This window comes from Siniperca chuatsi, linkage group LG2, assembly GCF_020085105.1.
Source record: "Siniperca chuatsi isolate FFG_IHB_CAS linkage group LG2, ASM2008510v1, whole genome shotgun sequence".
Classification (NCBI taxonomy): Eukaryota; Metazoa; Chordata; class Actinopteri; order Centrarchiformes; family Sinipercidae; genus Siniperca; species Siniperca chuatsi.
The window spans coordinates 35,068,701-35,083,316 of record NC_058043.1 but is presented as its reverse complement, the minus strand read 5'-3'; the positions used below and the strand labels follow the sequence as shown (position 1 = coordinate 35,083,316).

Below are 14,616 nucleotides of genomic sequence, written 5' to 3'. Positions count from 1 at the left end.
TCAGATCTGTGTGGAGACGTCTGTCCTTTAGCAGGTGTCTCTACCTGCTGCACTCAGGTGTGTGTGACCTCAGAGACGAGCTGCTTAAATAAAGGCTGGATATATAACTGAGGGAACACCGTGTGGAGGAGGTGTTGTCCTCCAGCAGAGCTCCTCAGACTCCAGCAGCCCTGAAGCTGCTCTGCAGGCTCAGGCTGGACTCCACACCGACACACTTCCTGCTGCTGCTGCTGCTGTCAGCTGGCGGCTGTATGTAGATATGGCCTGAAATATGATGAAGATGACATGTGAAAGCACACAACCAACATTGGCTACTTTCTTGCGTACTTCACTGTAAGCGGTGAAAGCACCTTACTGGTACAGTCACACACACACACCCAACCACACACACACCCAACCACACACACACACACACGGTGCACACGAAAGGGCGGAGTCGGTGCAATGGGACTAGTCTCACCCGAGGGGATCAGATCTGATGCGCCGGGAAGGAATCCAAGGTGAGGTTTCCAGGGAGTTACACAGCGTCAAGCCACACCTGGACGTGCTTTAGTCTGGCTTTGAAATCACATCCGATGATTCCCGTAGTCTGATTTGTATTTGGACACATCTGGAGGAAACCCCGAGTTTATGTGCAGTCATGGAGCGCCCTGCGTTGGTCCTGTCGCGCGCCCAGCCGTCGCCGCGAGCAGCGCGTAAAAGCGAGTGGCTTCGGAGCGCCCTGGCCCATCACCACTGCCCCGATCCCGGCGTGGACAGCGAAATCGTCGTCCTGGCCACTGGAATAGACCAGTACCTACAGGAGGTCTTCCACCACCTGGCCTACCCCAACCGGAACGATACGGTGTCGGCGGAGGATTTCACCGCGCTGTGCGTCGTGCTGGGACTCGCCGGAGGAAAGAGAACGAAGAAAGCAAAGGAAGGGACTGGAGATGGGGAAACACATGAAGAGGATGAAGAGTTTAGGAATGTGTGTTCTGGGCTGCCCTGCCAGCTGTCCTTTAAAGACTTCCACTCGCGGCTCTGTGGGTATTTCCGTGTGCGCAGTGCTCGTAGAGGCACCGGGGAGTGTGCCTGGCGCCTGCCCGTTACTGAGGACACGGAGCTGGTGGAGCGACAGATCCGGCTCCGGTGGCCGCGGGTCAGACGGAGAAAATGTGTGAGTTTTGATCTGACGAGGGATCAGAATGGGCCCGTGAACAGATCAGTTAAAGGTCGAACCGCAGGAGACCGCGAGTCAGGTACTGTACCAGCAGGTTTATGTGTTTTTGCATTTTAATGCCTCCTGTGATCATCGAGGGGTCCCAGAGTAGTTAACAACCTACTTCACCACTCTGCCCGACAGGAAGCTGAGAAATCAGGCTGGACAGCAGACTGTAAAACAGATAGTACAGTGCTTTCCACCACTGCCGACTCTTTGACAGTCTCCAAAAACAACAACGGAGAAAGATTCAGATCCTTTCCAGAGGAGAAAGTAGCAATGCCACACTGAACAAATACTCCCAGGACAATTCCTGCATTCAAAAGGTTGCTTGAGTAAAAGAAGTCATTGCAGAAAAGCAGGCCCTGTGAGTGTTATACTGCAGTATGACATGTTATATTATTGGATTATTGTTTGTGATGTGTAAGCTGTTGTAGTGGCTGAACTGGTTTATACACTGTCGGGTAGTGTCATCAGTGACAGTACATCAGCTTAAGATCTCTAATAACTATAGGTGTCAAATAAATGTAATATCTCTCTCTAAAAAGGGTAGTACAAATATAAAGTATAGCATAAAATGGAAATACTCAAGTAAAGTACAAGTACCTCAGTCTTACAGTAGTGCAGAACTTGAGTAAATGTACTTAGTATTAATAATTATTATTATTAATAATAAAACTGTATTTATAGAGCACTTATCAAAACAAAGTACAAAGTGCTTCTCAGAGAGAGAAATAAAATACCACAGTGAATGATAAAATACTTTTTTTTTAAAGCAATAAAATAAACAGCCAGTTCAGGTAAAATCAGGATCTGCTTTCAGGTAAAAATGTGTTTTGAGAAGAGACTTAAACGAAGACTCTGACTCAGACAGCCTGATGTCTTCGGGCAGGTTGTTCCAGAGCCTCGGGGCCCTGATGGCCAAAGCTCTGTCCCCCTTAGTTTCCATCCTGGACTCAGGAACAGACAGGAGACCCCTGCCCGAAGATCTCAGACTACGTGAAGGTTCATAAGGGATTACAAGGTCTAAAATATAGTCTGGAGCCATGAAGAGCCTTAAAAGTAATCAACAAGATCTTAAAATCAATCCTGAAACCAACAGGGAGCCGATGTAAAGAGGCTGAACCAGGTGTGATGTGGTCGCACCTCTCGGTCCTGGTTTACAGCCGAGCAGCTGAGTCCTGTACAGTCTGCAGTCTGTCAGAGTTTTTAGATTAAGACGAGTGAAGTATTGTAGTCTGATTCGACTTCAGAGGACAGAAAATTCATTTGCATTTAAACTGAAATTCTGTTCTGCGTTCCTGTAATTGGATCAAAAAAAGGATCCATAAATACTTGAAGTGAGCAGTTACTTGGTTTCACTTTCACCACAAGTTTGACAGTTTCTTCCTCCTCTTCTTCTTCTTCTTCTTCTTCTTCTTCTTCTTCTTCTTCTTCTTCTTCTTCTTCTCCAGATGAGGTAGCAGCTCTGAGGGAGCTGGTGGAGGACCTCCGCTCGGCGCTGCAGGGGAGCGACGCTCGCTGCCTGGCCCTGGAGGTGGCACTCCGACGGGACAGGAGCCGCACCCGCCCTCCTCCGTCCAGCTTCAACTCTACAGTTTCAACTCCCACAACGTCCATCACCCTCATACAGGGGAAACTGGTACCGACACACAGAATTAAAGGACAGTGCAGTGGTGCTGGAGGAGACGGGGCGAGGAGGGTGGCGAGGAGACGGGACATCAGGGACCCCCTCCTGAGGGAGCTGAAGCTGATCCGCTCCTCACGTGACGGGCAGCTGGAGGAGGCCATCAAATTTAATGAGTGTCTGGAGGAGGAGCTGCGGTGGGCGTACCAGGCGGTGCGCAAGCTTCAGGGGGTGGAGTCTGCACTGAGGAAAGAGAACGCTCAGATCAGGTTGGACTTTTTAAGTTAACTGAACGAAGTTTGAATGGAGGAATGGATAGATATTAGATGAATGGTTTGATGATCTTGGATGATCTCCATCAGGAGGCGGGCGGAGGAGGCCAGGGAGGCTCTGAGCTCGGGGCTTCAGAGGGTTCGGATGATCCAGGAGCAGGCTCAGTCTGTGCCGCAGCTCCAGTCCAGGATCTCCCAGCTGGAGGCTGAACTACACCAGTACAGGTGCAAACACTGTGTGTGGTCTGGAGTGAGTGGAGGGAAGTGCATCCATTTACACATCATTTGCCTCTCTGCTCTACTGATTTGAAATTCAATGCACTGAAAGTAGGTGGGGTTAACGTTCAACAAGCACCACTGCATGAATGTTTAACAGAGTCTTTCTTTCCAACCCTCCACAGTGAGCAGCATGTCTTTAGATTCACTTCATTTGCTTTAGAGAGAACCTGATCTGATGGCTGTCACAGAAACATTTGACACATTTCTGTATTAGCAATGAATCAAATGACTGTGTGAAATGTGAAAGGTGTCACTTGTAGGTGTCATCGCTACACTATGTTATGGGCGTCTTTCAGCTCATTGTTTTGGTTTTACACAACTTTACTCTTTTGGTTCTCACCGCTCATCGACCTGTAGGGAGCTGTTTTCAGCTGAACTCGAGCCGCTCAGCAGCAGACAGCAGCCAGACGCAGTCAGAGAGCAGCCGCTGAACATAGCGGAGCATCTAGCTGCTGAAGAGCCAGATGTTTCCCTCAGCAGCTGCTGGAGACCAAACACAGAGCTGACAGAGAGAAGACCGGACTGACGTCCATCAGGAGACACAGACACGCCTCCTGATGAAGCGTCATGTGACTCTGTAGCTGCTGGAGTCTGAGTTAGACAAATCAAGAGGATATCTTCCAAAATAGCAGTCTTTTTTAGAATACATTTCCCTCCCCTGTGTTTCCACTGTTTCCTTGCAGACCTGCAGTGGAAGGATTGTAAGGAATTTTCGGAATCAGGAATTTTGTACTAAAAAGACTGATACCTACTTGGTTTGTGTAACTCAGACTGTTGAAGCCTCATATTAACTAAAGATAAACTTTGGAATATATTTTCCCACAAAACCAGGATGGTGGATTTTGTCTCCCATCTCTTACGTTGAAAGCATGTTCGGAAGGCAGGGAGCTTTTAACGGCCAGTATGAATAGGAGGAATGATTACAGCAAGCAAAACCTTTCACCAGACTATTGTTTTAAGACAGATTTGAGAAGTTGTGAACCTATCCATGCCGGGTTTGAATGCAATCGTTGTATTTTAGATCAAGACCCGGTGAGAATAGAACCCAACTGCATCTAGACAGTTCTCTTAGCTTACAGTGGGTGAGCAAATAACAGTTCAGTGTCTTGCTTAAGGACACTTCAACAGCACCCAGTGTATGTTTCAAGGTCTAAACCTAGGACCTCTCCATCACAGGGTGGTCTCTCTTAAAGCTGTGATCAGACAACACAATATCAGCCTGGATGTCCTGATCCAACAGAGGGTCTCAGGGCCAAAAAAGAGCCTCCGGCTCAACAATGTGTCGTTTTATCTCATGCAGTGTGTCATGTGGAAGACAAGAGATTCTACGTCTAGGATGCCTCATGAGGCCCTGATGGAAAGACTGGCAAGTCTACAACATGCTCTGTGACACTTCAGGCACCATGGCTGTTGACATACCTGATCCCAGAAGTCTTTCTCTGGCCTCTCCTTTGCACGTCATGTAAATCATGAAACGCTGCCAGTAACAGTAAAACTGGTCAGGGGTTCCACATGTAGTCTGACAAGTCTCTTGAAAACCATGATAACCTAAATCTGACCTAGTGACCATCTCGACAGACATAAATGTGTTGTACTCTGATCCTGTGGAGTCACGTTTGTGTCTTTATTACGCAATCAAAAAATAGATTTGAGAGCAAAACTATCCACACTCACAAATTTGTGATCGCGCATCAAAATCCAAACAGCGGCTCACTTGACCGCAGTCAAAAAGCAGACTGCATGCACCAGTTCAAACACAGCATTGTGTTTGCTATTACAAAGATGGCATTGATTTTCTTTGCTCCCGCTCCGTCTTCTCCACGGACTTCAAAACTCCCTTTTCGCCTTTACTTACAGTGGATGTTGCCAAGCTGTCACTCCGATCCAGACTGGTCTTTCGTAGGTCCCACCCCCGAGATTTCAGCTCAACATTTTGGATTTGCAATAAAAACTTTTGGATGACATTTTTAATCACAAATTTAGTGTGGATAGTTTTGCTCTCAAACTTATTTTGAGATTGCATAATAAAGACACAGCCGTATTGCACTATGATCTGAAACATCACCACGTGTTCCCTGTGTGACTGTATGTGTGTGTTGTCAGTAGCTGGGATGTGTTACGTAAAAAGCTTTAGTCTGTGCTAGCAGAGAGGAAAGAGGAAAGCCTTCGTTAGACAGGTCCAAGGCAGTGACTAAAGTACATACCACCCACATAACCCACATACAAATCCACAAATGAGGGAGCCTCTGTCTGCTGTATTAGCTGATTGCCAATATGTTCTCTACCGTTACCACCCTCAGATCCTGCTGCACCTGCGTCCCTGAACCCACCCGTCAACAAATGCACCCAATCGGAGCAGAAGACGCCTGCAGCAAGACAGGTGAGTGACTGGAAAACTGATGAATCACTGAGCAATTAGGGATCGGTAGTGTGTTCTAACCAAGCAGCAACCTCGGGGGAGAAAAATGAAGCCAACAGGAAGTGCCAAAATCTGCAGTTCATCGAATGGCCACTATTGCCGCTAGGTGGCTTCATTCTGCCGCTCCAGCTCCACCTCCACCTCTTTGCCCATTTTTGGAGTCAGGGACTGCCAAGATGGCGACGGCCGGAGCCACTGGGAGCCGCCCACTTTGAGCTTCACAGCGGCTCTTCTGTGGGTGACGTCACGGACACTACGTCCATGTTTTTATACAGCCTGTGGTTCTAACTGAACAGGAGCAGGAAGAGCACAGGTGAAACACCAGGATCCAGCTCCCCTAAACGGAGGGCAGTGGTTTTCAGTGTTATCGGTTACACCTGGTCTTTTTCCTGCGATGGTCTACAGGGCACGCAGAACATTAAAGTTAACACCATTTCTCACATGTGTGGAGTCTTAACCACTGAAATGCCAGTGAGCCAGTAAAGTAACTACCTCTACTGTTTGCAGAGTGTCTGCAGAGAGCAGTGGAGGGCAGAGCTGCCTCTGATGAAGAGGAGGACGACAGGGGGGTGAGGGAGGAAGGACAGTGCAGCCTGCTGGAGGTGAAGAAGCACATCGGCCGACTGCACGGCTGTGGCAAAGGGTCAGCTAACATCCAACACACATACACCACCACTGTGTACTCGTTTTCCCACTCCAAATGTCACTTCTTTTCTTCTTCCAGATGTCAGAACCATGTGGTCCACCAGCTGTTCTCTCAGAGTCCCCTGCATGATAAAAACCTCAGCAGCACTTTAAAGGACAGCAGGGGGCGCTGCAGCAGGAGGGGACAAAACCCAGAGCAACCAGAGGGAAGCAGAGGCTTTGAAAAAGAAAAGGTGGGAGAGAGAGATGATGGGGAGGAACTTGGTTAAGATGTTGAATGGATTCAAGTTATTTAACAAGCTCTGGAGGCATAATGTCAGATTAGGTAAGAAACAAGTCTGGGTCGTGGACTAGTCAAAGACAAATGTCAGGAAAAACAACTCCCGTTAAAACTGTCGTTCCCTTCCAGCAGTGCTTGTCAGATTGTATCTCGCCATTAAAGAGCCTAAGTGTTTCACATAATGGTTCATTTAGCTGGGTAGCTTCAGGTCCGACTGTTGCCCAGTGAAAAGGTCTGCAGAAGGAAGATGCAGTCACGTGCCCTGGCTAATAACTTGAGTCTGTCTCGTTGGCTTCTACCTTTGAGGTTTGATTCATGTTTCTGCGTCACAGAAATGTTTGTAGAACTAAAACTCCTTCTAACTCCTTCGCTGACTGACGATTTGTTTTCAACAGAGAACGTATTGGAATCACTTGTGCTGTATGTAAAGTTGCTCACCCGCTCAAGTCAAACACAGAGGGAACCGACACAGTGTCCAGAGTTCCACACAAGCTCCAGAAATCTTAGAAGCTGCTTAATGTTGACTCATCTGGCTCTGATACTGCAGACATAGTTTATGAGATTTGTTCTTCCACCTGTTTGCCAGAGGCCTGAGGAAGAGGAGGACAAGACAAGGCTGGAGGAGAAAGAAAAGACACGTCTGTCTTTTCTGGAGGAGAGACTCACAGATGCTCTCACACTGCTGCTGCAGCTACGCAACAAGGTTCACACACACAGGAGACACACGCTCACACCCTTCCCCTCAGGCACACGCACGCGGCTCTTCACTGCCACCTACTGTTTATTCCTCCACATGGACGTGCACAATTTGTGTTTTTATTTAAGTTTATTGGAGTTTTTAGTGTATCAGGGTTAATATGTACACATGCGTTTCTTCCTTCTCTGGCACTGTAATGTCTCAGACGCTGCGCTTTCCTCACGGTGATGTTACAGAGAAAAACAGCTGTATTATTAATTCCATTCTTTTATTTTGTTTATTTGTGAGCTACTATTCAATATCTATTATTTCATATTTTTTCTTAAATGCTACTTTATTTTGAAACGAGACATTGTATACAGGAATAATGACAATAAAACACAGGAATGTATCTAAGATGAGTGGATATGATGAAACTTTATGTCTTGTTCTATGAACACCGAAGCGCTCAGTATTAAATAAATATTTTGGATGACATTATGAAATAAATCAACATATGAATACATTGTGTAAAATATATAAATGAACCAACAATGTGTGAGATAACTGAAGAAAACCAGTGCAGTAGAGTAAAACGTGTCTCTGTCTCACTCTAGAACGTGTCCCGCAGGGTCCTGGGGAAGATTGTGATGGATACTCTGGATGTGTGCAGCAGGAGTGGAGACGGTCGGTCTGCTCCAAATCTTCCAGTTGTCCAAGCTGTTCATGTTTTAGTGTTGCTCATTGCTTAACTTTTCCTGTTACTTTGAAATGTCCCCATCCAGGTCCGTCTCAGGTCCTGCAGGTAGCTGACGCCCTCTGTGTCCGGCTGTCCTCCAGGGATCTCCTTGGAAACGGAGGGGATGATGAAGCAGGAGAGAGCAGAGAGAAACTCCCGGTTCCGTCTTCAGGGTGTCAAGCCAGCAGCGGCAGCTCTCTGCTCATCTCCTGCTAAATAAGCTCCTGCTGTTTTACCTTTGGCTCGTCTGCACCATGCAAGTTTCACAGTTGTGTATCTGTGTGTATCCCAGATTTTGAAACTGATTCAATGTATTTAAAGATTCATTTTATTTACTTTATTCAATCTCTTTGTGTTCTATTTTGTATTTTTTTTTTCATTTCAATGATTAAATATTTGTATCCAAACCCTCTGTAAGAGTTGTTACACAGAGCGCTGACATGATGAAACATAATCCTGTGTTCAACATCATTGTTGGAGGTCAAAATGATATTTCACAGCAGACTTTATTAACGTTAGCTAGCGAGCTAAGACAACACGCAGTCTAACGTTAGCTATGTGGAAAAAAGCAGGTGATCGGTAGCTAGCAGTTACTAATTATTTTTTATTTTAGAAAATATAAAGGTAAAAAGAAATCATTCTACTGTGCTTCTACTTAAATTAAGTAAGTACTGTAGTACAGCCACTAGTTCTGCATCACTGACTGCTGGCCAGAAGGATTTTAGCATCTGCAGCAATTAAGATGCGAAGTATTGAAACTGTTGAGAAACAGTCAAGGAGAAGTCAGCTAGCCCGCCATAGTGTGATGACTGGGCTCCGCCTCCTCGGATCACTACTGCGCAGACTCTGGCTCCAAATGACATCACCAGTGCTCCCGTATCCGGATATTTAGCCTTCATTTAGTACAGTGGGAGGAAGTGGAGACGCGTCGGCCATCTTTATATACAAACACAGAGAGTGACTTACATTCATCAGGTGGCCAGGAACATCACTCCAAATGAATGCTAATGTTGCTCTGTAACTGCTGGATGTGTAAATAAGCAACTGTGTGCTGACATATTCACCACATCAACTTAAAGAGTGATAAAGTTGTGGTCTCAGCTTGTTTCCACAGCGCCCAAGTGCCCCCCCCCCCAGAGGGAAGTGAACTGAAGTGACAATGTATAACCTGTCACAGAGCAGCTGAGACACAGTAGCCTATCATATGAATACATGAACTTTCCATAAATATATTTGATTGTAAGTTATCAGTTTTTATTGTAATATATTTTATGTGTGTGGATGTGTTCACTGTAGGGCTGTTAGAATTGACTTCCAGACTAGTTCAGGATTCATCATAATGTGAACAAACAGTTACTTCTAGAAGCACGAGTTGATTCATCTTCATGTAAAAACCTTATTATTTTACAGTATATTGGTTTTGAGTTTGATATTATTTACTACTGTAAATTGGAAGCTACACATCAGCCTGTAAAATGTTGTGTAGCCTCTACAGATCTTCTTTTGACCAACATCTGTACTGAGAAAAGATGCGCAGACCCTGTCAGATCACCGACACACTGACAGTAAAAGCTGACAAAACAGACGCTAACACGGAGGAATGGTATGAAATAATATAGTCCTTTATTTCCAGCAATTTCCAAAGTCCTGCAGGGAGAAAGCCTTCCTCTAGCCTCACGGAGGGAGGGCTTTTACAAGAAGAACACACAGAAAGCAAAGACCTCGGCCCCAGGAAGACTGTACATGTCATGTTTTTACATCACTTTCTGAGGGGACAGGTGGAAGTTTAGAGTCTGAATCAAAGGCTCAGTCGTGGTTCCCTGTGAGTTCAGGGGCTCAAGGGTTTGTAGCACTGAGGTTAACAAGGCAGTGGGTGGGTGAAGGGTTTTAAAGGCTGGGTAATTAATATACAGGGGAAACATCTGGAATCAGAAAGAGAAGCGACATTGTGCATTTTGCCATGTTGCACTTGTTTTTTCCCGGTTTTCCGGTGTGTTTGCGGGTCAGAATCTCACTTCTGTTGGTGCTTAACTTGACTCCAGACTTTTCAGATGCCCTGTACAACGGGAACTACTGAGCCTTACAGCCTCCAAGTCCTCATTTTTGCAGATTCACATGACCAAAAGCTTGTAACTGCTGCTTCCAGCCCTCCTCTCCACCGCTGCGTCATAGAAAGTCATTATTACATTACACATCATAAATCAGCTTACTGTACATCTTTTATTAATCAAAGCTAATTAAAGAGACACTACTCTGTGGCGAACCTAGCTCCTGATTGGTTACTCTGAGTTGAGCTTGGCTCTGATAGGTTAAGGCCATTCTATGTCTTATAAGTATGCTTTCCCTGTGTGAGACAGTGTGTGTGTGTGCATATGTGTGAGGTGTGTAAAGACTGGTATTAGGCACTGTGCTATTCATTAGCCTCACCACCATTCTATTGCGGCAAGCAGCAAAAAGCTCTACTGGCCTTTTGCAAAGAAAACAAACAGAAAAGAGAAGAGACAAATGACAACAGCATGGTGACAGAAACGGAGCCAAAATGAAATGACAAAATAAACAACCTTATATATAGAATAAATATAGTATGTACAATTTGCTTTGTGTGCTTCTAAAAATAAATAGACAAAGCATTACTTGCCCCCTTATATAGAAGTATTCACAACTTTCCATTGACATAGAGGCAGAACGCTGGCACCTGCTAAGGAAGAGAGTGGAGGATACAGACAGAGTGGACACATGGAAGGATGCAACTTTTACAACAAGTCAAACGCCGTAGAGACAAAAGTAGACAAAATAAATGTCACTCTGGGTGGACATGCGTGGGTTTGAATCCAGAGGACACAGAGACGAACTGAGAAGTTGTACAGTTAAGAGAATCCCTGCGGTGCCCTCTGGTGTCCGTTTTGCAGATTACAGTACTTTGTGCATTTGACCAGCGTGGAGAAGTTGCTTCATCTTTACAGTGGTTGGTTGTTTGTTGAAATTCATGACACAAAACAATATTCATGGCGAGTTAAAAAGATTAGGGAAAGGAGGAAAGGAATAGAAAAAGAATTAACATAAATCGACACATTTAACAAAATAAAATCATTCAGACCAAAACAAAAGATTTTTAACAGATAAAATAATCAAGTTCTGCACATTCACAATATGTGCCCTGCACATGCATTCTGCTGGCCCCTTCGAAACAACACAGAAGTCTGACAAGCGCCAGATAAGTCAAGCATCACATGCAGGTTTCCCCTAAGACTCTGGGCTTTGCCTCTGGGCCAACATCTGTACAGAACGCCTCCCGACTTCCTTTTTCATTCTGCTCCTCACCTGTAAGCCCTCAAAGAGAGAGTCAGCTCAGGTCAGCTGAGGCTCAAAGTCTGTGTGTGTGAGCGTGTATTACTAATGTTGTGGGGACAAAACGCAAGTCCCCATAAAGTAAATCATTCAATTTTAGGGTGAAGACTTGGTTTAGGGGTTAGGGTTAGGCAAGTAGTGGTTCTGGTAAGTCTTCAGGAAATGAATGTAAGTCAATGTAACGTCCTCTGTAGTGATGGAAACATGTCTGTGTGTGTGTGTGTGTGTGTGTGTGTTAAACCGATGTAGGACTAAGATGTTGCCCTTTGATTAACCATCGTCCAGTTAGTCACTCACTTACAAAAGTGAGAGATTATTATTAGTTATTTTATCGTTTTATGAGACGAGAAAAAAAAAACAAAAAAAAAAACAACACTTTTTTCTAGAGTTTTACTCTAACCCACTCTACAGAATCTGAAAAAACAAAAGAAAAACACTGCATGCCTGGTCACACACAACCTGGCACAACAAATTGCATTTGTGTGTGCTCGAGAAATAGGTTGTGGAAGCTCGGCGACTCCTTGTGCTCACTAACCAGTTAAATCAAAGGACACATACAGTATGTCCTTACACATCTCTTTTGTGGAGCAGAGGGTTTATACTTCCGCAGAGCAGAGATGTTAGCTATGTTAGCTTTGTTAGCTTTCCTATTTGGTCAGCACGGTCAAGAAGTTCACTTGAGTTGATGTCAACACGGAAAATCTGCGCAGATGAACTTCGACCCCGCGAGTGATTCCACTGCAGTGAAGTGATGCAGCGGCTGAATTTAGCCGTTTCATATGCTGGCGTGACCGCGCTGCTTTGACTGGGCCCTCAGACAGCTTCCAGAAGTACGCTGATGTTTTGGCGAATCTGAATCTACAGGCTACAGAATGAAAGCCTGTACCGCCACTAAAATACTAAAGTTTTGCCACAACTTCCTGTAGCCACTGCAACCTAACTGTTAACCAACCTCACACAACTTGGTCTGTCTTTCATTGGAAAGATTCAATGCTCCAACATCTGAAGTGTGGGAACCGAAATTGTCAAATTAAAGATCTAAAGATGTCAAACATCCACACAAAATATCAGCAATCAGTACCTTTCATCTGGTACCGAGAGAGCACATCCTGGCTACGGCACCTAACACCTTCACACTCTGTACCTGTGGCTGTTCAGCTGGCTGAGCTCGGCAGGTTGTTTCCAGTGCGTTGCAGCATGTTGAACCTCCTGTCACTTACTGTAAGCCTGGCTCGGGCAACACAACAACAACATTAGCCTGCTCCAGTAGAGAGTTGGCAGATGGTTTCAGACAGGGGGACTGGTTCTCACCTGGAACAGCGCGCGGCAAAATAAGACCTCTCTAACCTCTTGGCATCCACAAAAAAAACCCATAGTGTGCTGCAACAAACAGTGAGGTGTGTGTTTGTGTGTGTCAGGTGTACACATTCCTAACTGACAGTTGTCCGGCCATTTTCCACATACTATTTCCCACAGGCTCTATGTGTTTGCTCAAACAAAGAATCTTACTCAGGACATTTCAAACTGCAGTTTTTAGTAGATTTGGCCAAAAAGGTAAGTAGCGTAACCTCTGTGGACTCGAGAGGAAGAACACACAATCCTCTTTAACAGAAACGTTCAAACAGGCGTTAATTAGGTGATTCTCAACCGCTAACATAATCAGAGATGAATCCGTTCTTATAATGGCTGACGTGAGCCTTTGCTGGATTGTGATCGGACCTCAGATCTGATATTCCTAATTCTTGAGCCCAGAATTGAGGGGAAGCAAGCGCAGGAATTACAATCCTGTTCCTGTTCTGACTCAAATTAAGCCATCCGCTGATGGGAGCGACGCCAAAAGGGCTCGTTACGTTTGTGGTCCTGTCCCCTGGGGTAAAACTCCCTAATCCTAAATTCCTACTGTCACAAGGCCAAGGTGAAACGGAGAGAACAGCTAGCCCTATGCACTCCACTGAATCAGAAATGATCGACACAAGCGATTTACATTTCATGTGATATTCATTCTGTATATATGACATAGCACTTGGTGATTAAGCATTCTAGGTCTTTTGTCGTCTTGGTTTCAAGTGTTAAATCTGTAAAAACGGGAAGGCTAACGTCCCCATTGAAAATAATGAGGACTGGCCCTGCACACACACGAACAGATATCGTTTCTTATCAAATGCATTATTTACCAACAATAATAGTCACTGTCAATAGTATAACAATAGAAAAAGTAGTTGGACTCAGTTATTAAGTAAAATGAAGCAGGAGTAGTCTGTGGGGCTGGATCCATCAGGTGGAGTGTTGTTCAGTGGATGAGGTGGAGATACGTGCATTTCCATTGTTTCTAAGGTGGAACACAGATACGGTCGGGATTCTGGGCTGCTGCTGCGGCGCATCACTGCCCTGATATCCTGAAGTCGAAACGCTACGGCCCTACAAGTGCTCGATACCATCAGTCCGAGCCCTACAGGAGATTAGCCCTTTTATTGTAGACGATGTCCAGTTTCAGATAATGCTCAGGCATACGGCTGATGCTCGTCACTGTCCGGGTTTGCAAGCGTACAGTATGTGAATTTTTTTGTTTGTTTTGTTTTTTGTGCGTGTGTGTGCATGCATTCAGTTGCCCACGTTAGAGTCTCTGTCCCCAATGAACCAGCGCATGTGGAAGCAGAGGGCGAGGAAGCCGGTCCCCAGCAGGTCACCCAGAGCAGTCAGGTAGGGGATGGAGAAGTTGTCGGGGTCCATGCCTCGGCCCCACATCCAGTGGACCATCCAGTCTGCTAGGTAGAGAAGGATTATCACCTGGAGGAAGACGAAGCAGAAGCAGACTTTTTAACAGGAAGCACAGAAGCTTTGCTCTTCTCAAAAAGCGACTAAAGGACGGCTGCATTTGACTCACTATGTAGACGGTCAGTACTGGGACAACCTGTGGCATCGTGTAAGTCTCTGAATGAACATTCAACCAATCCCCATAAAACCTAAAGCATTTGGGAGATCTTCCTGCAATATTTCCACATAAACTCCTCAAACTACATGCCAATTGTAAAGCTCCAAAACCTTTTGGTTCAGGGACTACATGGCACTGCAGCAAGCACTGAGGTTGCCTTATATTCAGTTCAGGGAAATGAAAATGTTACAGCAACGC

General features: G+C 45.4%; 2 protein-coding genes across 4 annotated transcripts in view; one reads left to right on the top strand and one right to left on the bottom strand.

The window, feature by feature from the left end:
* The first annotated feature begins 388 nt into the window (after positions 1–388).
* Positions 389–8,555, top strand: si:ch211-112f3.4 (EF-hand and coiled-coil domain-containing protein 1). The gene is made up of 9 exons (XM_044217914.1): positions 389–1,241; positions 2,656–3,097; positions 3,191–3,325; positions 5,680–5,759; positions 6,306–6,441; positions 6,523–6,676; positions 7,310–7,426; positions 8,017–8,086; positions 8,185–8,555. Exons 1-9 carry the CDS (start codon positions 641–643, stop codon positions 8,352–8,354), a joined length of 1,905 nt encoding a protein of 634 aa, XP_044073849.1. The 5' UTR covers positions 389–640; the 3' UTR covers positions 8,355–8,555.
* A 1,184-nt stretch (positions 8,556–9,739) lies between these two features.
* Positions 9,740–14,616, bottom strand: part of slc41a1 (solute carrier family 41 member 1) — a 28,698-nt gene continuing 23,821 nt past the window's right edge. For all 3 annotated transcript variants that reach the window (XM_044217921.1, XM_044217935.1, XM_044217930.1), the window contains one exon: positions 9,740–14,273. In XM_044217921.1, coding sequence (XP_044073856.1) covers positions 14,088–14,273 — 186 coding nt within the window. In that variant the 3' untranslated portion in view covers positions 9,740–14,087. The remainder of the gene's footprint in view (positions 14,274–14,616) is intronic.

What these genes read in the sequence shown, in the direction of transcription:
- si:ch211-112f3.4 (XM_044217914.1), top strand. Translation starts at nt 641, where the DNA reads ATGGAGCGCCCTGCGTTGGTCCTGTCGCGCGCCCAGCCGTCGCCGCGA. An exon ending in CGCAGGAGACCGCGAGTCAG is followed by an intron (nt 1,242 to 2,655) that starts GTACTGTACCAG and finishes CTTCTTCTCCAG; the next exon opens with ATGAGGTAGCAGCTCTGAGG. An exon ending in TGCTGCAGCTACGCAACAAG is followed by an intron (nt 7,427 to 8,016) that starts GTTCACACACAC and finishes GTCTCACTCTAG; the next exon opens with AACGTGTCCCGCAGGGTCCT.